Here is a 26,736-nt window from a genome sequence, read left to right on the forward strand (position 1 = left end):
TGATTTAGTCGAAAACGTTTGTCAAGTATTTGGCTTTTATTTTAAATATCGCTGTTTGACTTAGCAAGCTATTTGGAAAGAGGGGGCTTGAAATTATCTCTTTTTTTGAAGGGAATGGGGTTTAAAGGTGACGTTAGCAGTTAGAATAAGTGTTCAGCAATCTAGTCAGACATTTATGCTCCTTAAATCAGCTCTCTCCAGGCCCGTTCACTTACAGCAATGCGTACGTACCTGTAACTACTCTACAAACTTTTAGATTTAATTTTCAACATATCGTTGTATTAACGTTTCGACAATTTTCTTGGGAGGCTCCGTTTGATTTCACAAGTCCAATCTTAAGAATTTTGAGGGTTGGAGTTTACATGAAATATACATATCATATTTCAAAGCGGCGTACGACGCCGTCAACTCCGCCCCCCACAAATTCTGATTGGCCAAATGGAATCGAACCCATTCAAAAGTTGTCAAAAAGCAGTCAAAGTTCAACCTCTTCGTGTGGCAGTTGCGATAGTTCAGTGAGTACTACTGGATCAACAGTGCGCTGGTAAATTCCTTACTATGTCAACAAGAAGAAAATTTACTTGGCAGGAGCTTGCTTCTTTAAACCAGGAACATAATGCACACCTCGCAGTTCGCGGGAAGGTAAGAAATCCAGGTCTATGACAGTTTAATTTTGCACAGATTCTCCTGCAATGATTACGTGCATGTATGCATGTTATGTAACCTGAGAGCGGCTCGCAGGGTAGATTGATTTGTCTACCGTTACATTTCCCGCCAAATTTCAAATGTGCTTTTCGACATTGAAATTGGCGATCCAAAATTCTAGTTTGCAGTGAGAGATTCGTATTAAAACATTAAATTCGGCATTCGAGTTCATCATCGGATTAAATATTCAACTTTTATGCTTGATTGCTTTTCTCCAGTATTCAATATTCACGTTTCTGCATATATTCGTCACGCATGCAAGCTAATATAATGATGATTTTTAAAAAAGACTCAAAAGAGATAAAAGTTATTAGAGTTCTTAAAAACAAAACGTTTTCGACTCGAAGGTCATCATTAGTGTGATAAAAAGGTGACCTGCGAGTTGAAAACGTTTTGTTTTTAAGAACTCTAATAACTTTTATCTCTTTTTGGCCTTTTTTAAAATTATTTAATGAGCAACATTATGACAACATAATGATGATTGATACATTGTTCGTGTTATTGTTCCTCGCGAAGCGAGGCCGAAGGCCGAGCGTAGCGGGGTGTATAATTTTGTCCCTCAAAGGGCTCAGGCGGGATGAAATCTCGTGTGGAGTTTACGGTCATATACACCTGATTGAAGAAACGTTGACCCGTGAAAAGCATAAACGATATACGATGCGACCCAAATGTTGACTGGGAAATCGGAAAAAGTTATCGTCTTCTGTGACAGAATAAACATAATAATAAAAGAGGTTGCATAAATCATGCTTTCAACGCTCTCAAAGAAAAAAATGCCTTGATTATAAATAAATTGAACATTACTAAGCTTACCAATGCTGTGTACCCAGAATCCCATTCCGTCTTATCGTTCATGGTTTGTGCTTTTGATGGGTCAACGTTTCTTCAATCAGGTATATATATATATATATAGATATATATATATATATTTGTGAGCTTGGTGTCTGGCGGAAATGACGTCACACGGCCGCGCGCTGGTGGCCTAATGAAGTAAGCGTCGAACTTGAAATCAGATCTTCGCGACTGAGGGCGGGGGTTCGAGTCCGGCTAGGGGTTTTTTTTTTTTTTTTTTTTTTTTACTATTATTTTTTTTTTGTGGGTTCGAATCCTGAGCCTTTCATTTTTATCGTTTTTCTTTTCGGATTAAAATAACACTGATTTCCACATAATACTCCCTCAACGCCTATTCAGGCTATAAACTGCTGGGTCTGTAATCGTGCAGTTCGTTGTTGTTCAGTTTCTGTTTGTATTCTGTCTGCTGTATTTTGTCGAAGTCTCTGTAATCGTGTAGTTCGTTGTTGTTCAGTTTCTGTTTGTATTCTGTCCGCGGTATTTTGTCGAAGTTTCTGTAATCGTGCAGTTCGTTGTTGTTCAGTTTCTGTTTCTATTCTGTCTGCTGTATTTTGTCGAAGTCTCTGTAATCGTGCAGTTCGTTGTTGTTCAGTTTCTGTTTCTATTCTGTCTGCTGTATTTTGTCGAAGTCTCTGTAATCGTGCAGTTCGTTGTTGTTCAGTTTCTGTTTCTATTCTGTCTGCTGTATTTTGTCCGTTACTAGGCAACAATAACCCAGAGCTTCGCGAGGCCCTGCGAGTCACGTATTTCTAGTATAGTTATTAAACACGAATTTAGAGGTCAAATGAACTAACTTATTCCGAAGCTTCAAAGTAAATGGACATTGCACCGCAGAGATATTTCAAGTTAAAAATGCTTATTTTTGGCCTTTTTAATCGTAGAGCGGGAAAAGTATCGGAAATTGTCGTAAACACCAGCAATGTTCATACACAACGTCCCCAGCGAGGTTGCAAAAACACCAATTTTAATATGGCGTCACTGTTGTTGTGCCAAACATTTCAATTATGTTGCAGAGATTCCAACCCTCCCGATTTGATCTGGAGTAGCCCGATTTGATGCGTTGCCTCCCGCTCTCCCGATTTTTATTTGATTCTCCCGATTTATCATGAAATTCTGAAAATAAGGAAAACAAATTGCTAATCTTTGGTACTTTTTTTGCGATCTGAGTGTAACAACAGTAAAGAAAAGCACAAAAGATGTCTGTGAAAAGAATAAATACTTCAAGTTATAGAGTAACTCAGAAACGATGTCAAAATGCCCGGGAAATGGCACTTGAGAGAGCCGAAATTTGCAAAATTTTCGCGGCAAAACATGCCCCCAGACCCCACTAGAGGCTTGCACCTTCAGTGCTAAAAAATACTCCCTATTTTCCTTCAAAAGGGGTTGTAATCTCTGATTTTGGAAGAAAGGATTTTGCACCGGTTAAAATACGGCTTAGAACTAGCTAACATAATATTTGTTATGATCATTAACACTTTAAGTTCGTTGATATAGCTTGCCAAGCTTGCATAATAAGAATTTCAATTCGCTGGTTTTTATATTCTCACCAAATGTTAATTAGCAGACGTTAGTACAACTGAAAATTCTGTATAGGTTGTTTTTTTCAGGCCAAAATTTCAAAGCCTTGGTACGCTAGGGACAATTACCTTGCAGGATTTATTTTGCATGTTCGCTTCTGGAGAATTTGACGATGGAGGAAATAACAAATAACAAAAAATAGCGCCCGCCCGCTCGCTTTTTTATAAAACTCCGGACGAGAAAATTTTTTTACTTGGCTAAGAATATTATTCCCGATCCAATACTTCAAGATACTGGACCTCCACTGAAAGCATTCTGCTACCAGTTGATTTAAGTTATTATCTTCTTTCTTGTCGTGTAACAGTATGGTAAGCTATTAGTCCGGCGGCTTAGCTCGAAATTTTAGTTGAATTGTGCACTTTTTGATACAAGCATGAAATTTGGCACACTAATAGTGGTCACCAACAGAAGTTATTTCAGATATAGTGCCAAGCCCGAAAAACGCCAGTTTCCATGGAAACCGTAATTTATTAAAATCAATGAAATTTCGTGAAATATTTGTTTGTCCTGGTTTATAGACAAATATTATTATGTCAGGTAGTGATACCATGTCGCACGTACAAAATTTAGAATGAAATGCTGTAATTTAAACTGTTCACAGCCCTCTATAGTTTCGTATTTTTCTCCTGTTAGCGAACGGCGAACGCTGGAATCGGGGAATGAATCGCAAGAGACTTGGACGCTAGCGCAAAACGAAGACGCGAGGGGACAGAGGGCGGGAAACGAAAAATTGTTTTCCATGCAATAATTTCCTAGTAAATTATTAGTAAACAAAAGATGGTAAAAACATAACAATTGCAAGCCTAATTTAAAGCATTCATATCTGTATTTTTGAAATAAAACTACAATAAAAAGTGTATAAAAGCGCAAAAAGAAGAACTTCGTGGGGGAGGGGCCTCTTGGCTGAAAATTTCATTGCTGTTTACTAGCTGAAAATAGGAAATTGGTGTTGGCACTATATCGAGAATTGATAAGTATGTGAATGCTTGTAATCTTGCAGAGTTTGGTGCTTGTATCAAAAATCGCACAATTCAGGAGCTAAGCCGCCGGACTATATTGGACGCTGGATGCTGGACTGATAACAGACCATTCTGATTGGTTGATTTTTAGTGAGCCGATCTGCAAAAATACAAAAAAGCACGAAATTATATTAGCCAAAACATAATAAAGACAATAATAACTTTAATTTTAATTCCCTTAAAAGACAGATTCCGCTCAAAATTCGATCAATAAGTGCAAAATTTAATTACATAAATTTCTACTCATAGCAAAGTAACATTTTGTATACTGTTTGAAACATCTCACTGTAATTCATTTCTCTAGCTAATTTACCCCGCTATTTTAATAGAATAAAAAATTCTAAAGCATTCTCAAGAAAGTTAATGTCAAACCTCGTAAGAAAAGTTAAAAACACATGTTAATTTGTTTCGAACTGACGTAAAACGTCCTTTTAATTTTTAACTAAAATATGGAGAACTTCAAGTTCGTTTTTCTCTCGCGGGGTCATCTTAAAATTTCGATATGTTCTTCACGCTATGAGGTCATTTGGTAACTATATTTTTGCCTTTAATGCTGGAATGTTCGACGGAAACCGTCTTTAATACTCATACAATATACATTCACAGATATTTCATTTTTCCTTTTAGGTTTATGACGTCAGTAAATTTCTTGCTCGTCATCCGGGTGGTAAAGATGTGTTACGCATGGCAGCAGGGAAGGATGTGACAATTGTGTTCCAGTGCTATCACGCTTTCAGTGACCTTCCTCCCAAGTAAGCTATACAGTCAACTCTCTCTAAGAGGACACCTTCGGGACCGGCCGCAGCTGTCCGTCTAAGAGAGGTGTCCGCTCTGTAGAGTGTCGAGGTAACATGACACCAGTAATTCTGAGATAATAAAGCTAAACCTTTGCACAATGCAACAATCCTTTAGGATTACTTTGCAAAACATGCTACAAAAGCTACAAAATAGAGCGGCCCGTGTTTTGACCTTCTCAAACAATGACGCGCACGCTGGTGATTTATTCGATATTCTAGGATGGAAAAATCTAGCTCGCTAGCAGCAAATTCAAAGAGCCACGATGGTTTACAGGTCTCTGCACGGGTTGGCTCCAGACTATCCATTCTCTAAATTTGAAAAACGAGAAACCGCGTTGCAAAACTAAGTTCCACTACCGCGCACTAACTATGACAAAAATAGCTTTACCTCAGCGGCGTAATCTTATGGAATAGTCTTCCTTTTCGTTCCAAGTGAAATTGTGTGCAAACCATCAATGGCAACCCCAATAAAGTAGATATTTTCTGAAAGCTTATTAAATAACGATTGTAATTGTGGATTTTGTTTTGATCATAAAGACCATAATAAGCAACGTCAGCATTTTGTTTGTAATTATGATGTTGCGCAACTTGAGGTTTATTTTAGAACACATTCACGTGAGCGCCTAAACTTTTATGTGGAATGTGATCTACATATATTGGTCTATATTGTGTCTCAGATTTTCTTTTCCTATATTCAGATCGACAAAGACAGCATGAATATTTTATGTCAGCAGACGTCGCCCCATGTGACTTGAAATTCGCGCTGTGATTGGATAACTGTTTGTTTTGATCGGTGGGTTAAAACATTTCCAAAAGTGGACATTATTCTGGACTGGTTTGGAAAGCTTCCTTTAGATAAAAGGAGAGTTCCCCTATCTAACGTCAATCCTGCCTAACTGCTTTCCACCTGTCACCGGTATTCAAAGCAATGCCGGAATAAACAATTGACTGGCATTCATTTTTTCAACAGAATATTAGAAAAGTATTACGTTGGTGATCTGGTTTCCAATGAGTTTCCCACCTTTCCAGAGCCTGGGTAAGTTTGACCTTTTGCCAATATTAACCAGGCATAACTAATCGATGATCAATGACATCAATTGGTAATCAATGAGTAATCAATGGGTAATCAGTTGATTAGTCATTGATTATTGGCAATGATCATTGAGTAATCGATGACTAATCGAAGCACAAAAATTTTGTGGCCTATCGATTACTCATCGATGACATCGATTACTCATTGATGTAATTGATTACCTATTGATGTTATTGATAACTCATCGATGACCCATCGATTACTCATCGACTATTATACTGGGCACAAAAGACACACTTCTTGCATTCTTGTACGATTTTTTTCGTTTGTGATTTTTTTTTATCTGTGTTAGACGTATTTTTCTTTATAACTGGTGTTCTTGTTGACAAAATTACGCCTTCATAAAAGGTCAAAAAATAACCTTCCGACATGTTGAGACTTGACTGCTAATCACAAAAACAGATGATTCGTGCGATATTTCACTTTACCCAACTCTTTATCCAAAAACAAAACAACTGAACAGGAACCAACCTGTCCGAAAATGAAACTAACAAGTACGCTGACAAGAATCGACTACGCGGTTATAAATTTTGTTCGGTTGACGTTTGTCAGCAAAGTAAAACTGCTTCGGCTAGGGAAACAGCCGGCATAGAAGTTACATCACGCACTGGAATGAGATGATATAGATGAGTAATGAATGAAATCAATGACTAATCGATGCAATCGATGACTAATCGATAACCAAAAATTTTGTGGCCTATCGATTAGTCATCGATTATTCATTGATCATCGGCAATAATCAATGACTAATCAACTGATTACCTATCGATTATCTATTGATTACTCATTGATTTCATTGATGTCATTGATGTCATCGATTAGTTATGCCTGGTATTAAATAAACAATGGCTGCGGTCACATCTGGACTGCTAACTATAGTTAAGACGGCGTTAACTATAGTTAGCTATTTTGGTAATGTGACCGCTTCTCTGTTAACCCTAACTATAGTTAGAAAATTTACGCCTCGCTGATCCAAAACAATAGAGGCTAACTATAGTTATACCCAAGCAAGGTTCATGGGTTAGTCTTAAGTTTACAAACGAAAAACCAATCAGAATGCGACAATTCTTTTCGCACGTGCGAGATGGACATAAATATGCAAAACAAAGCGTGAAGGGAAGGAAAAAAAGAAAAACAACATGCCAAGAAATTACATATCACCAATTTTAGCAAAAATAAAGCTTGAATTCTTCGGCTTCTAGCATCCTTACATCATTTTATTTTCTTCAACGCCAAGATGCCGTGCAAAAATAGAAAAAATAGAGGGACAACTAGACACAGATCAACAACAAGGGCTGTCATGAACTAATTTAAATTTGAAATTATTCAAAAGCTAATCAGAACTAACTGTAGTTAACTGCATTGGTGTGACTGCAAAGACGACCGAAAGCACTAACTATAGTTAGGAATGACGTCACGTAACTTGAGACTAACTATAGTTAAACTTTAATTACGTCGAAGATGTGACCGCAGCCAACAACTTGTAACTGAATCAATGGGCTCGCTCAATGGCTTCTTCGAAGTCACATGACACGCTGTTTCCCGCCAAAAGTTTCTGGCGGGCACCATTGTAAAATCTATGACGTCAGAGGGTAATAGTGCACTGCTACCCGCGAATGTTTACCGACGACCACCGTTTTTCTAAGTCCTTGTTGTGTTACTGTCTGTTAATGCAAGTGTTCTTTTTGCCCGGTTTGTTTTGACAGAGCCTTCTACAACACATTAAGAGAAAGGGTACGAAAACATTTCAAGGACACGAATCAGGTACATTGTCTATAATCGAACATCATCAACTTGTTGTTTAGTGTCGAATGTAATAAACCATTTTATAGTTGTCTGCTCAGTGGCCAGGCCTTTGAATGGTAGCGAGGCTGGCGTTGACCTTGTTTTGATTCAGACCTCGTTTGTGAATCAATTTGTTCGGATGCTGACTAGTTTGCATTTATATCAGAAAAGCAGAGAGGTATGTATCAATGCAACGTCACCTCCAGTCTCAGTCGCTATCATTCAAACGTCAGGCCAAACAAATGGCCTATTCGCATTTTGGTTTTGCATTTCTACACTCAGTGATTGGTTCATAAAATTTAACGCGTGCAACTTTGATAGCCACTCAGTTGTAAAATCAAAACTAATCGTGCCTCACTAACATTAGCCTCCCACGCAGTCGTTCTTAGGGGCGATCGTGTTTCATTCCTCCCCAGGAGTGAAACACGATCGCCCCTAAGAACGACTTCGTGGGAGGCTACACTAACATACGTTTTGCCGCGCTTTACGCTGGCTACGTTTTCCAGTTTTAATTAGTTCACCGGATTGTCTGTGCCCTTTAGGATTAGTTATGGTGATTACTTTGGTCAGTTTAGACATCTTCGTCCTGAGTATCTGACCAGGAGAATTAGAGACAGCAGTTAGCCTGGAAAAGCCAAACTGCCCCAGGATCATTCCTTGCGGTAACTACAATCACTGACGAAAGTCGTTGTTACACCAACTCCCATCCCCCCCCCCCCCCCCCGCCCAATGCATTGTTGGATAGTGCAATGCGCCTGAATCCCTTGTTACTGAATATTTCATGTAATATATCAAATACGAGTGACAGTGTTTCATCGGGATATCCAAACACCGAGAAGAGAGTTAAAAATACGACGCACAGCGGGGTACTTTTGACGAAATTCCAGGTGTTTGGATAGCCGATGAAACACTGTCATGAATGTTTGAATCGAAACAAAAACTACGGAGTAAACGAAGAAATAAATTCTTAAAAATCTATGCTAATTAAGACCGGGTATCCAAAGTTCCAAACCTCCTTCACGGTTTTGATTTCCTTTGTTTTAACTTGATGAATTATTAATAAGTTTGAGAAGTTTCAAGTGGGAAAAACAGCAAGTGTTCCAAGATTTTGTCATTGATTGTAGGTTTACGTGCAGTACTAGTTTTTCCTCTAGTTACTTTTTACTTTAAATTCATTATAACAGGATCCGAAGCGTTCAGGATGGATGTGGTTACGGCACTTTATTGTGCCAACAATGGTGGTTCTTTTGTGGTTTGCACAGGTTCGTTTTCTAAAGGAAAGTTGATAAATTATTGATTATATTTTTGCTCTGTTTAGCATTTTTTAATGGTTTTATAACATGTTTTTAATATACTGGTAATAACTGTAATTTTGCAAAACAATTTCGTATAAGCTGCTGGCCCACAGGGGGCCCCTCACATCGGCTATGAGGATAAAAACAATAATTTTTACCTGCTATTGTTGCGCATTTTGTTTTAACGCGGCCATTTTGAATTTTAAATACTCGGTCTAGCAGGTTGGAGGTCTGGAATTGAGAAAGGTGTGGGGTCTGGGACGGACGAAAACATCCGAAAATATTAATTCTAGGGACGACATCCGATCACTCTACGAGTTCAATGTAGTGACAATGGGTGAATCTCTTTGGTTTCCATGGTCGCATGTTTCTGCCAATTGGGGGGCCACGGAAGTGGAAGGCATCTTACAACCGGAAGTAAAAATATTACTTGTGAAAGAGAAAGCAATGCATGCAAAATGGCCAAATATTTTCTCGAGTTTTCCAAAATAGTCAAAAATACCACCCAAAAGTTCTCTCTCTCTCTTTATATATAGCTTGCGTAAAGCTATTTAAACAACTTCGGTGGCGGCCTTGGATTGAAGGCAGCGTAAAGTTTAAATAATAGGTCACCACCGGTGACATGAGTCTTATGTTCTATTAGGGCTTTTCGCAAGTTGTACGGCAACGTTTTATGGCAACTTTTCATATTTCGAGCACTTTTTTCCCTCTTTAAGCAACTTTTTTTCCTTTCGAGCAACTTGTTGCATTTTGAGCAGTTTCTAGATCGAAGATCTCCGAAGATTGTCCGAGTGTTGTCCGAAGGCCAAATGAACGCTTCCGAAGATCAACGAAGGTTGCCGAAGATTTTCGTGGAACATCCGAAGACGTTTCGACTTTCGACTCATTCCTTCGAATTAAAACGCTATAAAAGCAGGTAAAATTTTATATTTATTTATCCTCTTATCTGATGTGAGGACCCCCTGTGCTGACCTTCCAGTTTTCCATTGGTTGATTTGCTTTTTACATTTCTTGATAGCTTTTCTTTCCTTCACTTTTACCTGCTTTGTTTCCTTACAAACTGTCTTCAAAATGCACGAAATGCTGTCTAAGATAACCTATTTTTTCAAAATTTCCTGGGGCAGGATACCCCCATACCCCCCCCCCCCACACGTTTTTGCGCCTGCGGCGCTCAAGAGTTCGCGCCGGAGGCGCTCATACGCACCCTGCCATTAAAAAAATCCAGGTTACGGGCTGCTTTCATTATAAGGAGAAACCCATGGCAGTCTAAGAAGCGATGATTTATATTATTACAATCTTGGGAAAGAAGGGTCATCAACTATGTATAATAGAGGGGGGAGGGACAGGAGAGTAAATCTCCCTCCTCCCTACTTTTTTGCGCCAATTTCTCCCTCCTCCCTTATTTTTTGTGCCAATTTCTTCCTCCTCCCTATTTTTGTTAGCCAAAATTTCTCCCTATTTTTTGCCAAAATTTCTCCCTCCTCCCTAATTTTTTTGGCCATTTCTCCCTCCTCCCTATTCTGTACCTCCCCCCTCATAATAAGCGCGTCATTTTGCACGTATGCTTGCTTTTTGAAACAGAAACCAGGATTAGTTTCAGCAATGTAGCAGCTCTCCTAAGCTTGTAATTCTAATGATCTTCTAGTGTTGCAGTGGCTTTTAGTTTAGGGTTAGCTGGGGCATTGTTCTTGTTGTTTGTTTTATTGTTCTCTCGAAGTGCAGCGACCCATTCATGTAAGACCTTGCCAGATCCGTCCCAATAGTTTAATTTTGTGCCATTGTTGATTTTTACAGCCATCAACTTCGTTTGCTTTTCTTGATTCTGTTTCAGTCATTTTGCTGTGACAAGCAATCCCACTATCTGGAGAGTAGTTGGTCATATTCACGACTTCCTTCAGGGATGCTCGTATCATGTCTGGGTTCTTCAGGTTAGTGTTTTTAAAATAAATTCATGATTGATTAATTAGACTCCATTAGGACCAATTGCTGGTTTTCACTGTCACGCCAGTGACGCTACTGTCACGCGCAGCAAAATATAAATCCAAAGTTATTGAGTCAAAAAATCAAGAATATTACAAGAAGTAGAAAATTACTAGATAGTCTACTTGTCCAAGTCTCTGGACTGTACGGTATTCCGTACTCGGGTTATCCGTCAAAATGTTCCACATAAATTTAGAGAGCATAGTATGGAAACGCCATGTTGATGCCCATACTAAGAAGCACCAACATGGCGGACGAAAATCAATGAAAATATCTGCCATAAATTCACTTCTGCTATTATACGTTACAGCCTTCTGGCGGCCATTTTGATTTCATGTGGCGTGAAACTCCGAAATTCAAAATACTATATCTTAAAGATGACGGATGCTTTGGAGCTGAAAACCTCGTCTTATAGCCGCCGGTTAAGGATTAAAACTCAGGAGCTTGCGAGTCGGGATTTTAGACGTTTCATGATGTCTCGTGAAAACTAAGAATAAAAGTAAACGTCCAAGGAAAGATAATACTGAACAATTTTGAGGATTTTCTTTCGTGTATTAATCTCCAACCAAGCCATGCGAAGACAATAGCTTAACGTTTTCATGGTTTTTGCTGACTTAAATTGATTGCAAACAAGGCCAATTTACAATTATTGCCTCAATGAAAACTAACATGAACGTTTAAGGAATTGTTTAAAAGGGTCCTGATAAAGAGATCCTCAAAAAACACTACAGTTTCTGTGGTGTATTTTTTTTCAGCACTCGTTCTAAAGTCAAACCACAAATCTTATTCAGAATTAGGTCTGTGAATTATCAAACCCTCGGTCGCAACCATTCAAATGAAGGCTACTGATAAGTACTTTCTTGAACAGCATAACTGTTTATTATGCTGTACAAGATAGGTAACGTTCTTACCTTATGTCTGTGGAAGAAACCCTTTTGTAAGACATTCAAATGAAAGCAATACTTTCATATGGTACCAGATATGGTTATTTGAAGTTATATTATCAGTTTTTGTTTATTTTAACACACCGATTGATGTATTTCCAGCATGTTTTTGGTCATCATCCGTACACTAACATTGATGGCGTCGATCCTGATATCAGTACTGCAAAAGAAGTAAGTACTCATTTGTTGTATTTTACTACAGTAGAACCCCGGTAACTCGACCTCTGAAGGGAAACGAAAAACAGATCGAGTTATCTGGGTTGATTGAACATTTAATTTGCCAAGTTAATAATTAATAGTTTACTGATTTTTCAGCACTTCAGTATACAGTGCAGTGAAAATTTAACTTATCTCTTTAGAAACTCTAACACGATCATAAATTATTATGATAAGAGTGGAAAATGGCTGTCAAATACGTGATCAATGGGCATCCGTGGCGAGTTGCAAGAACCGGAATTCGAGTTATCGGGGTAAATTTGACCCACATTTTGATCAAGGGAAACGAAATTTAGTTTGAGGTAGCGGGGTTTTCAAGTTATCCTAGTTCGAGTTAACGGAGTAAAGCTATAGTAAAGCTATGGAACTCTTTAGACAAAGACTTAAAACTATGCAAGAGTCACGCAAATTTTAAGAAAACTCTGAAGACAAAACTTCTCAGCGAGTTTTTAAATTATTTTTTTCTTATTTCTTTCATTTTTCTTTCTATTTCTTTTTATTTTTTATAATATATAACTAGTGTACATATTTTACATTTTATTCAACTTCTTGTATTGTATTGTTCACTGAAAACCTTTTTAGGAGTGTTCAATAAAATTTTATCTTATCTTATCTTATGACTGAAAAGTGGGGTCAAATCCAAGGGGAATGGAAGTTAGTTCGAGTTAGCGGGGTGTTCGAGTTACCGGGGTTCTACTGTATTTCCAAATGTAAATAAGCAGGATCAACCGGCAATAAGTACATACATAAACAGTATTTCGTTTCCCGGATGGATTCTCCTATAAAAATGACGGGGCTGCTCGTCGTCCCTTTAAGGAGGACACATTTGTGGATTTGTACCGCTTAGGGTGCTAGAACCTAAAACGATCGCAGCTCAAGGTTGTCACGGTTGTGACCAATCTCGTTCCCAGAGTCCACGTTCCCCTTGACCAGCGGTCGGAAAAACGAGGGCCCTCGTTTTTCTGACCGCTGGTCAAGGGGAACGTGGACTCTGGGAACGAGATTGGGTTGTGACGGTCACGCTAAGGTTAATAACATTGTCTTTGCAACGGTAACTGTATTTTGTTACGTAAATAACTTTTGTTTCTGAATTAGTTCATTTTTATTTTTATTTTTCGATAGAAATCGTGCCTTTCTGGTAAAACAATAAAACGATTGTGACTTTTTGATCAACTGCGCATGCGCAGCATTTAAAGTTTCTCTTGTAGCCTTGAGCACGCCCTCGGCTCGCGTCAGTATTGAATTCAAAGAGCACTAGTTGGCTGGTTTGTTTGTTTTGTTTATTGGTTGGTTGGTTGGTTGGTTGGTTGGTTGGGTGGGTGGGTGGGTGATTTGGTGGGTATGTAGGTGGGTGGTGGGTCGATCACTCTGTCGGTTGGATGGTTGATGATCACGATATTAGATCGATTTATACTGCGTTTTTTCTTACGTTTAACATTTGTGCTGTTTTAATTTCCCATCAGAAGCCAGATATAAGACGAATCAAGTGGAATCAAAATTGGCTGCCTCGATACTTCCGTCAGCATGTCTACATGCCCTTGATGTATTGCTTGGTATGTTTTAATTTCGTGACTGTATGTGCTGTTCCGATCTGTTACTAGCGTCACATATAGCGGCAATTTGGTGGTACAGATTCGGAGATTGCAGTTTCCGTGAAGATGGGGTGCTTGCTGAAATAGACAATACGACAGGTTGTTCAGGTTGTAGTTATCAAAAAGGGTAGATTTCGCGATTTGGAGTATGCATGCAGAAGGGCAGGGAAAACTTTCATTAAGGTATTCAAACGGAAAATATCTCGAACAGAGTGACCCATGAAACGCTCGCTTCATTTAAGCATCCCTTCTGTGGGTATGTGAAGGGGCAATATTTTATTACGAAGTTATTTTCCCTTCCTCTCTTGAATGATATAGAAAGGGTATGGACCTCGAGGCTGAGCACTCCCGTATAAAAAAAAGTGTTTGTACCCAGTCGTTGCCTTCCCGCTTAAAGGGAGTATGTCGTGGACTTTACCAGATTTTTGAACAGCCAAAAGTTATATTTGTGTCGCATGAAACCTAGAAATAATAGTTCATTTTTATTCAAAATTGCTATATTAGAGCACTGAAACTGTTAGCTAGCATTATTAGCTGGGGATTGCGCGGATGGAAAACGGATTGCAATTTGAAAACGTTAAGCAAACGTTTTCAAATTGTTTCCGCGCGTCTTCAAGAAATCGATATTTCTAGCCGTAGCTTGATTTCTATCCACAAAATAAGGTAATACCTTTCTTTAGATGTTCAAAGATATTGTTTTTTATGGGTTAGGTTGCCTACCACTAATTTCAGAACAGTTTAGACCGCAAATCTGCGAAATCTCCGTAACATAGTCCCTTTAATTGCAAGGGATTTGGCGTAAAATGTTATGACATTACCGTGTACCTCGCGCTCGCCTTAGCTATTTCGCGAGAAAGGAAAAAGGAGGAGAAAGCCTAGTGACTAGGCTGGTACGAGTGTTGTGTAAAACAGGACGCAAAACAGAAAGCTTTTGAAGTAATTTCCTTTATTTCTGATACGTCAGCACCAGTATTAACAAAAACGTTATCAACATGCACCCTCCTTCATTTGCCAGAAACTGAACTGTTTTGGAGCAGTTTTATGTCTTCCACACTAACATAATTGCAAATGCCGTAAATTGATAGTTATTTATATGACTTCTTCTTTTCCAATACATCAATCGTTTGTATTATTACTTCCTAACATTATTTCCTTCCGTCCCTTTGTTATTTACAGTTGGGTATCAAGACACAACTGCAGGATTTCAACACATTCTTGATTCACAAGAAGAATAGTAAGTTCAGCTTGGGGTTTTAAAGTAATTTCAACATGAAATGATGAAATTACATGTAAGTACGCCATAGTCTCCTTGTAGCTCAGTGATTAGAGCATCCGACCGCGACAATCACGATTCCAAATTAAAACGGTGAAAATTCGCCATTGTGTTTGACAGCGTTGTGACGCGAGAATTTTATCATTTTATGTTGTCGTTTTGCAGAGAACGACAAAGAAATGAGCAAACAATTTATATCGAAAGATTCGTTTAACCTTGTAACAAAATGTCTGAGAAGAAAACACGAAACAAGTTCGGGCGGGACTCGCATATGAAAGTGACGGCGATGCTCGCCGTCTCGCTTAGGGGTGCAGATTTCGGATTGATGGTCTCGCTTAGGGTGTTCCGGGCAAAACGCCAATAATTTTAGCCATAATGGTTTCGCTTAGGGTGTTCCGGACAAAACGCCAATAATTTTAGCCATAATGGTCTCGTTTAAGGTTACACGCGAAAAAAAATATGCAAATATAAATTCTATTCTTAGTTTTTTGCAAGAGAAAAAAAGGGGACCTTTATTTTCTCCTTTTTTTTGGTATTATTTAGGGGACAAGAAAAGTGTGAGCCACACCCAGATTGGTCTCTTTTAGGGGTTCTTTTCAAAATTTCCGACGAGCATCCCCGTCCGTTTCATATAGTAGTTCCCCCCCTCCCGGAAACAAGTATTTAATTAGCCAAAATTTAACAAGGATAGTAACAGGTGATAAAGATCAAGACCATCTACAAAACATTTCCCATTGCCCGTGACGTTACTTGTATAAGTGACATTCCAGTTGTCATTGTCTTCGTGGTTTACTTAAATTCCCTAGTATTGGTAGTCCCCTTTACTATCAATGTTTGCTCAATTTTTGTCGTATGGCCACTAGCATAGATCTACATAACCTTCTGCCACTCAGTAAAGGCTGCACATGCGCAGTTGACTGACTCTTATTATTGATCGTTTGATGATTTACGTTCCAGGCACTATAACTCTCAATCCTATGCCGACGTCTCATGTGATTATATTTCTTACTGGCAAACTTTCTTTCTTCATGCGCCATGTGGTTGTTCCGTGGATGATTCTTTCGTTTTGGAAAATGGTAAGATTTGGAAACACAAGTATTAGTAGTACAGCTGTGTACGTTTGCTGTTCAAATCACTGGTACTGTTGTGCAATTTTAGTCATTATAAAAGTAATACAACGGCCAGAGTCATTTATGTGGTTTACTAGCTTAGGTTTTAGTTTTCTGCTTAAGTTTTTTTGTTTACTCTCGTTAACTGATTCAGCACAAGCCGGCTGAAGACAAATATTACAAATTAAATATATCAAGGTAAAACAATAGCAACTGACAGAAAGCGAACCAGTTGCCTATTTCTAAACATGGCCGAGGAGTTGAAATCGGGTCTACCACAAAACAATTCCAAGCAGTGGCCAGAACCGGGACTTGAATTCGAGACCTCCGGATTTCAAGTCCGGTGCCATAACCACTTGGCCACTATGCCTCCTTCAAACTCAATAAACTACTTGTGGTAAGAGAGAAGTCGGAGAGGGGCTGGCTTGAGTTCGCTGGGTTCATTGACCTTATAGAAATACACGGTCTGTTGCCTAATAAGATGCAACATCGTAGGCACGACACGTGCAAGGACTACAACTTCAAAGCCTTTTGCTCGCATTGTGCGCCTACAATGTAGCAATAGAGTTAAGAACAACTTTGTTCGCGGGCGGAAATATGTTTTTGGCTAAGCTCAGGGAGCCCTGGTGGAAGCGACGGTTTAAGTCTCCGCACACTTGGAGACACGTCGCAGGGAGATGTCGCAGCGACACGTAGCAGCGACAAAACATTGTGTTATTCACACTGAGGGGACATGTAGCAGGAACGTGTCGCGGGGACATGTAGCAGCGACAAAATCACAATATGTACACACGCAAGAAAATGCCACGGGGACGGATTTTTGGCTCATGCAACACGAATTTTGCAGCAGTTTTGTCCCTGCAACATGCATATATATGTTGCACGCATTTTAACTCGTTAAACTTCGTGAAACATGTCGCAAAGACAAAATGTTGCAGAAATTCGTGTTGCATGAGCCAAATATTATCGGCACACACGAGCGGGACGTGTGAGGTGTGAGAGTGGAGGTTTCCTTTAGTAACTGACACTGAGAGATCACTGCATGAAGGGGACACTGACTGACGATTTCTTTTCTTTAAATATCAGGTGATACTCTTGGCGCTTGTTGAGATGGCAGCGGGTTGGTGGCTTGCTCTGATATTTCAGGCCTCGCATGTTGTAACCGAGGTAAGTTAACAAGTGAAAGTGAGACAGTAAAAAATTACAGACTGATCGCTAACAACAACTTTTCAACCCTTGTACCAAAACGAACAACAAACGACAATTTATTTTTATTTGCTTGGTATCTCAGGAAAAGACTTAAAAGCTTTCGTCCAAGTCTTTGTACTTGTTCATTTACTGAGCTGTCAATGAAAAACATGACCCCGTTCTTCGCCGAGTTCGACTTAGCTCTCCGCTGAATTCGACTTAGTTCTCTGTTGGTTGGGTTGGGTTGGGTTGGGTTAGTTTGGGCGGAGGGAGGCACGGCACTGTTTAATTTAAGTGTTCTGGCTTGGCTGGACCCTAAGTCTCTTGAGCCAGAACAAACACACCAAACCATTAGGCCACCCCACGGTCCCGTTTAGAAATCATTGAGGTGGTGTTTGTCAGTGACAGGTGTCATTCATTCTCTAGAAACCTCTCATCCTAAAGTAAAGGTTTTCGTGAACAGTAATAAAGTAAAAGAAACATTTTTTAATCTTTTTATTACTGTACTTAACATTTTCTTTGTGTTACGCATAGGTCGAATGGCCAAAGCCAGATGCAAAGGGAAAGATCAATCGTGACTGGTAACTGTTTCTTTGCTAAACGAGTAAAAAATCCCATTTTGAAAAGTCTCCTCACTGTAAACTATAGATTAAAACTTATCAAAGATCATCCCTTTTTGTGTTTCAGGGCAGAGCTGCAGGTCGAGTCAACTCTGGATTATGCCACAGACAGCTGGTTTTCCAATGTTTTCACAGGTCAGTGAAGTTAACGCAGAATGTTGCTCAACGGTTTTGGGTCGGGTGGCAGTTTTCCTAAGGTCTCACATAAACGGCTGGCTACCTTTCGAGAGACCTATAGAAAAAAAAAACAGGAACAATGGCCCTAGCCTCGAAACAGAAGCAACTGCTACTCTAGAGGACCAGTAGAATGACAAGCTTATAAGAGCTGTTACCGTAACTACTTTTTTATCTCATGGGTTTTGAAACCCTTTAACATTTTAAGTGTAAACTCTTACACTTTAAATGTTAAAGGTAAACCTTTACACTTTACCTAAAGTAAGAACAAATTATGGACTATTCAACATAAGATTCAAGAGTCTGAAAGTATGGAACTCTTTAAGTGAAAATTTAACAACTTTCTCTCTGTCAAAATTTAACGAATCAGTTATCAGCAATCTTATAATAGACTATTAATTACATGTATATGCATTATCTTAAATTGTTGTTGTGTCATTTCCTGAATTATTTGATAGTTAGTCTCATGTTAAGTTCTGAACCTTTTCTAAGTTTCAATATTTTTCTTTTATAGTATATATAATATGTTTATAATCATTTATGTGTTATTAGTTGTCATAGCCATCTATTGCGTGCTTTTCTTTTTTTAATATTTTTGTATTCATATGTTATAATAACTTTACGGACTTCCCTAATAGTGTGTTTTTCCTTTTTTCCTGTTTATGTGCGAATTTGTTCTCTTGCCGACCTGTAATTTATTTTCATTTAATGCTAATGTCAACTGGCTGCCTGGCTTCACTAGCCCCTATGGTTATTTCAGGCAGCCAGAAAACTTACTTTGTTAATTTTTCATCTTTGTGTTAATCTTCCTGTTAGTGCAAGAGTACATTAAATGTTGTTGTTGTTGTTTAACACTTTGCTTGTTGCCTGCCTTTTCCAGGAGCTCTGAACCATCAAGTGGCCCATCACTTGTTCCCAAGCATGTGTCAGATTTACTACCCTCAGATAACCCCCATTGTAGTTCAAACATGCAAGGAGTTTGGTGTGAGGTACAATTACAAAGACACGTTTTTCCAGGCGCTTGGAGCTCATGTTGGACATCTCAAAACTCTGGGACAAGAGAAGGAAAACCCCATCGCCACCAGAGCTGAGGTGTGGAAGGGTTGAAGTTCTACCGGCACTGTCATGCCACGTGTGTGGGTGGGAGGGGGGATAAGTCTACGATTTTGCAGTAATGCTATCGAGATAACTGTTTTTCAGACATAAATATAAAGGCTGTTTACACGGCAGAAAAACTTGGGTACGGAGCCGTCAAAGAAGCGGTCCGGACCCGATCATTTTTGTAGAGAAACAATTAAGTTTTCGCGGATCCATAGGCGCCTATGGTCCCGCGAAAACTTGCGACAACTTGACTGTTTCTTTACAAAAATGATAGGGTCCGGACCGATTTTTTGGCGGGTCCGTACCCAAATTTTTCTGTCGTGTAAATGGCCTTTTTTAATTAAGGTGTTTTTCTATTGAGTGTCGAAAGTAATTCTGAATTTCTCTGGTTTTGCTTTACTATGCTCTATGATTGGTCTAAAAATCACCGCCACCTACTCGACCAATCAGATGCAAAATCAAAACCAACCGCAACTTGATCACGCGCGTTTTCCCGCCCTTATAGTAATTGCCTCGTGTTCTCATTGGTTCAATCTTTTTACGCTTCTTGTGATTTTTTTTTGGTTTTGCTTTCACGACACTCGCTCTAATAATTAACATAATTATTGAATTAATTATAAATAAAAATTCCTACAGGTGTATGTATTTCGCTAGCAGTTCTTTCACAGAGAAAAACACACACGATGACAACAAAATCAGCTCTTTTGAACTAAGCAGTTCCTCTTGTCATTTAATACTCGACTTCAAATGTTTTTTCAAGTAGGCAAATGACGTGAATGAAAAATAAAACTAATCGCCTAGGAGGGCTAATAAATAATTTCGAAAATAATAATTGGGAAGGAATGCTTTCGAGCTTAGGAATAGACCATTTTACAGTTGCCTGCCAAGTGACCTGGCCTTTGAATGGAAGTGAGGCTGGAGGTGACCTTGTTTTGATACAGACCTCACTGCTTTTGTTGTGTTAATCATGTTGTTCTGATGCTAACTAGTGTTCATTTACATGATAAAGCAGAGAGGTTTGTATCAATGCAAGGTCACCTCCAGCCTCACTACCATTCAAAAGCCCGGTCGCTTGGCAGGCAACTGTAAAATGGACTATTACAAAGTAAAGTCACTTTTTTGGCAGAGTGATGTAAATGAGTGCTGTGTTTTAATTTATTTATTAAATAAAATATAAAAAAAAATAAATGAATGAAACAAATGCTCGATCATTGCTAAATAAATTGTGGTTAGTTTCTCGACGTCACTTTTCAGCCTCCTTAGAAAAGCTCTGTTTATTGTGCACGTGAGTGCGACTGCACTAAGTAATCGTATGGTCTTATATAGTTAGGTGATCGTCTTCACCTGTCGTTTTTGCATTTTGTAAGTTGCTAAAAAACATTTATACAGTCAACTCCCTCTAAAACTGGCACCGACGCGACTGGCTCCAACTGTCCGTCTCAAAGAGGTGTCCGTCTTATAAGGGGTTAAGTCACAGTAACTTAAAAAAAGGCAGGGACCAACACCAGGTGTCCGTCTTATAGAGGTGTCAGTTAAGAGAGAGTTGACTGTAATAAAAAAAATTCATTCCAAAACATAAATAGGAAGGATCTGCAGAGAAAGAAACATTTCGAGTTAGATCTGTACCGTTGTAATTCGTGTTTTTATTCAATAATTCAATCCATACTCTAATGGGAGAAGAATTGCTAATAACTACTCCTCTAGCCTTTCTTCGGTTGAATTCATTGTGCATTTCAGACAGTTAAACGCAAATAATACAGTTAATTATTGAAAAGGGATTTTCTAACTTAAGACATTGGGTTTATTTCAATTCATTACGTTGTTTTGGCATACCTGATGTTTGATAATGTAATATTTACTTCATAGACCTCTAAGAATGGATGTAATATTTACTTTATCGACCTCTAAGAACGGATATGTTAATGCTGAATAAAAATAAAGGCAAATAAAGAAAAAGTGGAGTGTTTTACTTGACAGCGGTGAGATTGTTCCCGTACTTACTTTCAAGTAGTTGATATGTACACGTGAGTGTTAATCCTTAGTTGCATTGACGTTCTATTAGAGAGCAGAATGTTTGAAAGTGTCTGTTCATAAACAAGGTTTAAAGTTTTCTATTAACATATCAATACCTTAAAAGGGGCACGCCTGTTGAGAGAGATAAATGATGATGATGATGGAGGTGGTGGTGGTGGTGGGTTACACATTTCTATTTTTGTTTGCTCTGCTAATTTGGTTGAACATCGAATACCAACGAAAGAAATAACTGGCAAGGCTAGGAAAGTTTATAGCGAATTCGAATACGATACCACGAAGCTATAAAACGCACTGCGTGTTCGTGTGTCTGAACTTTGATTTGGAAAGAGAGAAAATTGCCGAGGGATCACACCTAAGTAGGACTACGTAAAACAACTGTTTAGCATCGTTGTTGTCCCTATGGGGTAGTGGTCATCACACCCGAAAAAACAACAGGGGGTCGTGTACTCGAATCTCTCCTGGGGAGAATGCTTTTTCTTTTTCCTTTCACATATCATCAACTAATATCTACCAAGTTATTTATTTTCTTTTTTTTTTTTGTCGCATGTGTCTGGGGCTTAAGGACAAATGAAATGTGGTGAAGCTTTGGAGTTGTCACTGATTCACTTTTTTAATTTATATATTGCCGGGTGTTATTTTTAGACAAGAAAATCAAACACCCTTTTAGCTTTTTCCTTGCTTTTTAAATCTTTTTTGTTTTGCAACATATCGTATTAAAACTTTTTGCGAGACTAATACTGTTTATAGTTCTGGCAAGAAAATTGGAAGGCCGTATTTCAAACAAACCAGAACCAAGTCAAAAATAAAACAACGGATTCTGGTTTTGTGTAAAAAAAAAAATATGCAAATGAAGTCATGCGCCCGCCAAAGCACGTGGCAAAGCTGTACAGCCATTGGTTGTAGTTCGCAATCCATATTCATCACAAGGTGAAGCATTCGCTTCAAACCAAACAGTTGTTGTTGGTGTGAGGATGTCGCTTCGTCTCCCCAAATCAGAAGAAGAACTCTTTACCATGAAGGAAGGACGACCATTGGAAAACTTGAAGGACTATTAAAAGGGAAACGGTCTTTGCACAATTTGAACCGATGGTGAGTGTTTATTTTGTGCCATTTTCATTCCAATTTTGCCTCAAATGGGCAGTAAAATCGTTCTCGGAGTGAACACGTGGGTTTGCTAAGTCGCTGTTTGAGCGACACCAGTTCACCGCTAGCACGTTCTGTACATAGAGTGAAAGTGGAAATTTGGTAATACTTAAGCTTTCTTAACTTTAAGAGTAAGTCAAGCAGCTTCTGGCTTTTATTGGAGTACGGGTATTTTGAATAAACAACATTACTCAGAAAATGACAGTGTTATAGAACTACAACTCTTGTTTTGCAAAGGCAGGTTCATTGCTCACCAGTCTAATGTCGCAGACCTAGATTTGGATGGTATTTACTGAAAATTTTAGAACTAACAGTAATGTTTTTGCCCGTTTTGTTCTTAGAGTTAACAAAAAAGAACCAAACACGTGGACGAAGGAAGAGACAGAATGTGGAAGAAATAGCACATGGATAACTTGTAAGAAGTGATACTTAGACATTCAAATGTTCCGACCAAATTGATGGCTGTATGTTATTTCCTAAAGTGCTTTTTTTGATAATATTGGAAATTTTAAACTGCTTGATATGAAAGATTAAGGCACAAATTACATACCGTTTGCATGGGTTTCTTGTTATGGGCAGGAATACGGCACATTTCACATCCACAATCGGTACAATGAGTTCCTAAGAAATCTTAAAAATTTTTGACAAAATAACGACAGCCATCACTTTTGGAAGTTTGCACAATATATTGTTTTCAGCGCTGTTCTGAACTCGTTAAATACCGGTATATTAACCTTGAGTGATAACTGGACTTAACGCGTTTCTTCGATTACTCTGTAATATTAATTTTGATTTAAAAGAAATTAAATTCAATTTGTTGTCAATGATTAAAAGATTTCGCGCAAATTTAATATTTACTCGTTAAATTCGGTCCGTTCTGGCTAATTGGCAAGGATGTTTAAGAAACAGAATTTTTTTGTCAATTTCCAAGGTAGTCAAGTTATCGCTCAAGAATGGTTTCTTAATTTGAGTGAATACTCGCTGGCATTTAGATGTACCTTTTTAAGGTGGCACTGCGAACGTATCGTAGTCTCAGCATCATGATGCAAATAAACGGGCGCATTTTAAATAAAATCAATGTGCAAGGACGCCGATTGAATAAGACAAATGATCAAAACAATTTTAATTTATGTTTATTGTCTGCTAAAAGAAAAACGTAAATATGGAGGCCAAATATTACTACAACTGAAACGTAAAATAAATTGTATTTGATATATTTCTATATATCCCACATTTTTTGCTTCACATCATAAGATATCAATGGAAAACTAGTATCGGGTTAGAGACCTTGAAAAACTCCTAAAGCGTGTTTCTTTTTTTAAGAAAGTTTCATTATCTCTGAAGCAACAAAGTTATTTAAAAGGTTTGCAGCAATTTATTTGCGGTCGCCATATTGGAGTGGCTCTTTCACACAAAGTGACACAAATATCCCAATAGATTTCATCGTACAACTCATTAGTTAATGATACTGCCTGTCTATCATGATGTTCGTGAGTTTAATTTTTTTAGATTTGGTTGAAGTTAGAAATATTTCATACAATGTGGATTTTTTTCGGCTAAGAATGCCAACGTGAGCTGATGGTAAGACTAATCATGACGAAAAAAGTAACTTTGATGTTGAATTTTCGTTACCATGGTTACTGAACTGATTAATACAATGGTTGGAAGCCTTGTTCAACCTGGCTCGATATTAAAATTCATTTTTGAAAAAAAAAACTTTACAGTTGTATTCGGTGAAAATTTTGGAACACATTTCATTCAAAATTCACTCAAAGCTATATCTTGAGATTTTTTTTAGTTCAAAACTTGAAAGATGTCAGTTGAAAACTACCATTGATGTCTGAGAACTAAAAAATGACATGAAATTTAAGATAAATTTAAGATGAAATTTTTTAAACATTTTGGCGAAGACCACAAGGAAATTTTGGAACGAGTCATTTCAATATAAGTTCTTCAACCAATTATTGGATGTCATCACAATAACGATGAAAACCAATTATTCGGTGCAGGGAGAAAAAACCAAACTGAGAACTTTTATTTTTCAATTTTTTCTATCCAACTCTATGGAAACCTTAAATTATGATATTACATATTTCTACAGTAGGCATGGGTCTCTCCAGTGTTCTACTCATTTTTATCTGACAAAAGCAAAAAACGTTTCGAATTTGTATCACTGAACCTTAAGCTCAAAACTATTTATTTCTTATGACAAAATCTAGACAGGCGTCCTTCACTTGTGATTAACAGCAAAATAATACACATTGAAGTCCCCTCTTGGTTTATTCGACATACACGACAGTGCCACCTTAATTTAGTTATGTCTCAAGATGTCGATAGAGAACATGTTAGTACTTTGATGGGGCCTTGACCAAACATCATTAAGAAGTACTTGAACAAAATCATCCTTAAAATCAGAGCGAATTTTAATGAATTTCATTCAAAGCAATAATTGGCATGATGGTGATGTTTGATGCGAATTCAATTAAGGTCATAATAAATTTATTGATGCATGCAAGGCCCTTTAATGAGTACTTAAAATGTTTCTCGGTGTATTTAAGTTGATCTCTAGAAAATAACGTCTGGTTCAAAGTATCTTTTTATAATTGTGATAAATAAGCACGCGGTAGATGAATACGTTACACAGATCCCAAAAAGCAAACTTGAAATTCATGATGAACAATGATTGTCATGGCCGAATTTTCGACGCTGTTCGGTTCAATTAGAACTAAGAGGAAGACAGCTCTGCAATTGTCAATGATTGTCATGAACAAAAACAAGTTTATCGAAATTTAATTTTCTCCCTTGAACATCTTCAGCGACCACAAGTAAGCAAATTGTAGTTACTTACCAATTGAATAAAGAATCTACTGAATTAGCAATCAAAATTGTGCAAAAGCTAATTGTATTTCACAGAAAAAAGAGATTGACAAAAAACAAAACGTGCGAAACCAATTCACTTTAAGACATAGAGGAAGCTCTGCAATTGTCTATGTCAGTATGTAAAGGAACCAAATTGTTGTTATTCGCTGGCTTATTAGAAATCAACTAAAACAGCAAATGCAATTAAGCTTAAGCAAATTTTATTGAATTTAAAGGCAATTTTATCTAAAAACAGAGAGTGCAAAAACATTCTGTCGAACAAGTGTCAACTATACAATATTTGGAAAAAAAACTTAGCAAATTACTTTCAGGGTTGGAATACAGTTTGACTGAAAATTGAAAAACGATTTTTCTTTTCTTCAAATACGATGCAGGACCACCAAATTCCGAGTAGACTGTGGGGGGTATTATAACAATCAGTATATTTTGAGTTTTAAAAAAACTGTCTGAATAGTTGTCGAAGAAATCAACAGTCGTTAAAATCATCATATATATGAACCAGGCGTTGTTTTCTAAGATCCGTAGACTTAATTGCATGCCGAAACGTCGTTCCCGGCAACGTTAGTTGTTACACAAGAAAGAGAGAGAAACATGTTGATAATCGTGTAAAAAAAGAATTTAAGTTTTGATACTATATTTCTTTTGTAATCATTCCTGTATTTTGTTGCAAAAATTGGTTGATTTGGCTGCGAATTTTATCTTTCGGACTCTTGTGTAACAATCGAAGCGTTGGACTTCAAGGCATTTGAAGATAATTATTTTATAAGGCAAGCTATAAACAAGTTAAAGAATGCTTTTTCAATTTGAAAGTTTTGAATTCGGAAAAAAAAATAAACAAATTGGCTATCCTAAAGCTGGATTTTCATTGTTGCGTTATTTTATGTACGTTAGCGGGCGAGGAGTTTACTGGCTTTACATATGTACAATGAAATAGAGAAAATGTATGGACGGCTTGTGGTTCGACTTGTTCCACACATGTAAGCCGTCTATACATTTTCTTTATTTCATTGTACGCGTTTAAAGCCAGTAACATTGGCGTCCGCTAACTTACGTTAAATAACGCGACAGTGGAAATCAAGCTTTAGGAGAAATCAAATTAAAATTTTGCAAATTTCCGTCTACTTGTCGCTTTAGACGTTTATGGTTTGCCTTATAATCTTATCTTAGTTTAACGAACACCATCTCGTATATGAGAACAAGAATTTTTTTTTTCGGGATACAATTGGAAACAGCAACTGTTTATTTTGATCGCAAAAAGTTTTTGCTTTTTTTATCAAAAAAATTGCAACTTTTTTTTTTTTGGAAAATTCGAGATGGTGTAAGTTTTATTTTGGCGGTGAAATGTTTTAAGGGGTCTT

At 37.8% G+C, this 26,736-nt stretch overlaps 1 protein-coding gene across 1 annotated transcript; it reads left to right on the top strand.

The window, feature by feature from the left end:
• Positions 1-209: 209 nt before the first annotated feature.
• On the top strand, positions 210-21,390 carry LOC144648232 (uncharacterized). The gene is made up of 16 exons (XM_078507850.1): positions 210-642; positions 4,782-4,906; positions 5,922-5,987; positions 7,751-7,808; positions 9,014-9,110; positions 10,374-10,446; positions 10,956-11,052; positions 12,151-12,219; positions 13,728-13,817; positions 15,033-15,090; positions 16,087-16,205; positions 17,325-17,405; positions 17,961-18,007; positions 18,114-18,181; positions 19,101-20,208; positions 20,448-21,390. Exons 1-15 carry the CDS (start codon positions 559-561, stop codon positions 19,325-19,327), a joined length of 1,359 nt encoding a protein of 452 aa, XP_078363976.1. The 5' UTR covers positions 210-558; the 3' UTR covers positions 19,328-20,208; positions 20,448-21,390.
• Positions 21,391-26,736: the final 5,346 nt, after the last annotated feature.

Source organism: Oculina patagonica, chromosome 4, assembly GCF_052425735.1.
Source record: "Oculina patagonica isolate OP01 chromosome 4, crgOcupat, whole genome shotgun sequence".
NCBI classification, from domain to species: Eukaryota; Metazoa; Cnidaria; class Anthozoa; order Scleractinia; family Oculinidae; genus Oculina; species Oculina patagonica.

Excerpts from the sequence above, each read along its gene's own strand:
- LOC144648232 (XM_078507850.1), top strand. The coding sequence starts at position 559 with ATGTCAACAAGAAGAAAATTTACTTGGCAGGAGCTTGCTTCTTTAAAC. Across the intron at positions 643-4,781 it reads ACCTCGCAGTTCGCGGGAAG|GTTTATGACGTCAGTAAATT; the intron begins GTAAGAAATCCA and ends TTTTCCTTTTAG. Across the intron at positions 12,220-13,727 it reads ATATCAGTACTGCAAAAGAA|AAGCCAGATATAAGACGAAT; the intron begins GTAAGTACTCAT and ends ATTTCCCATCAG.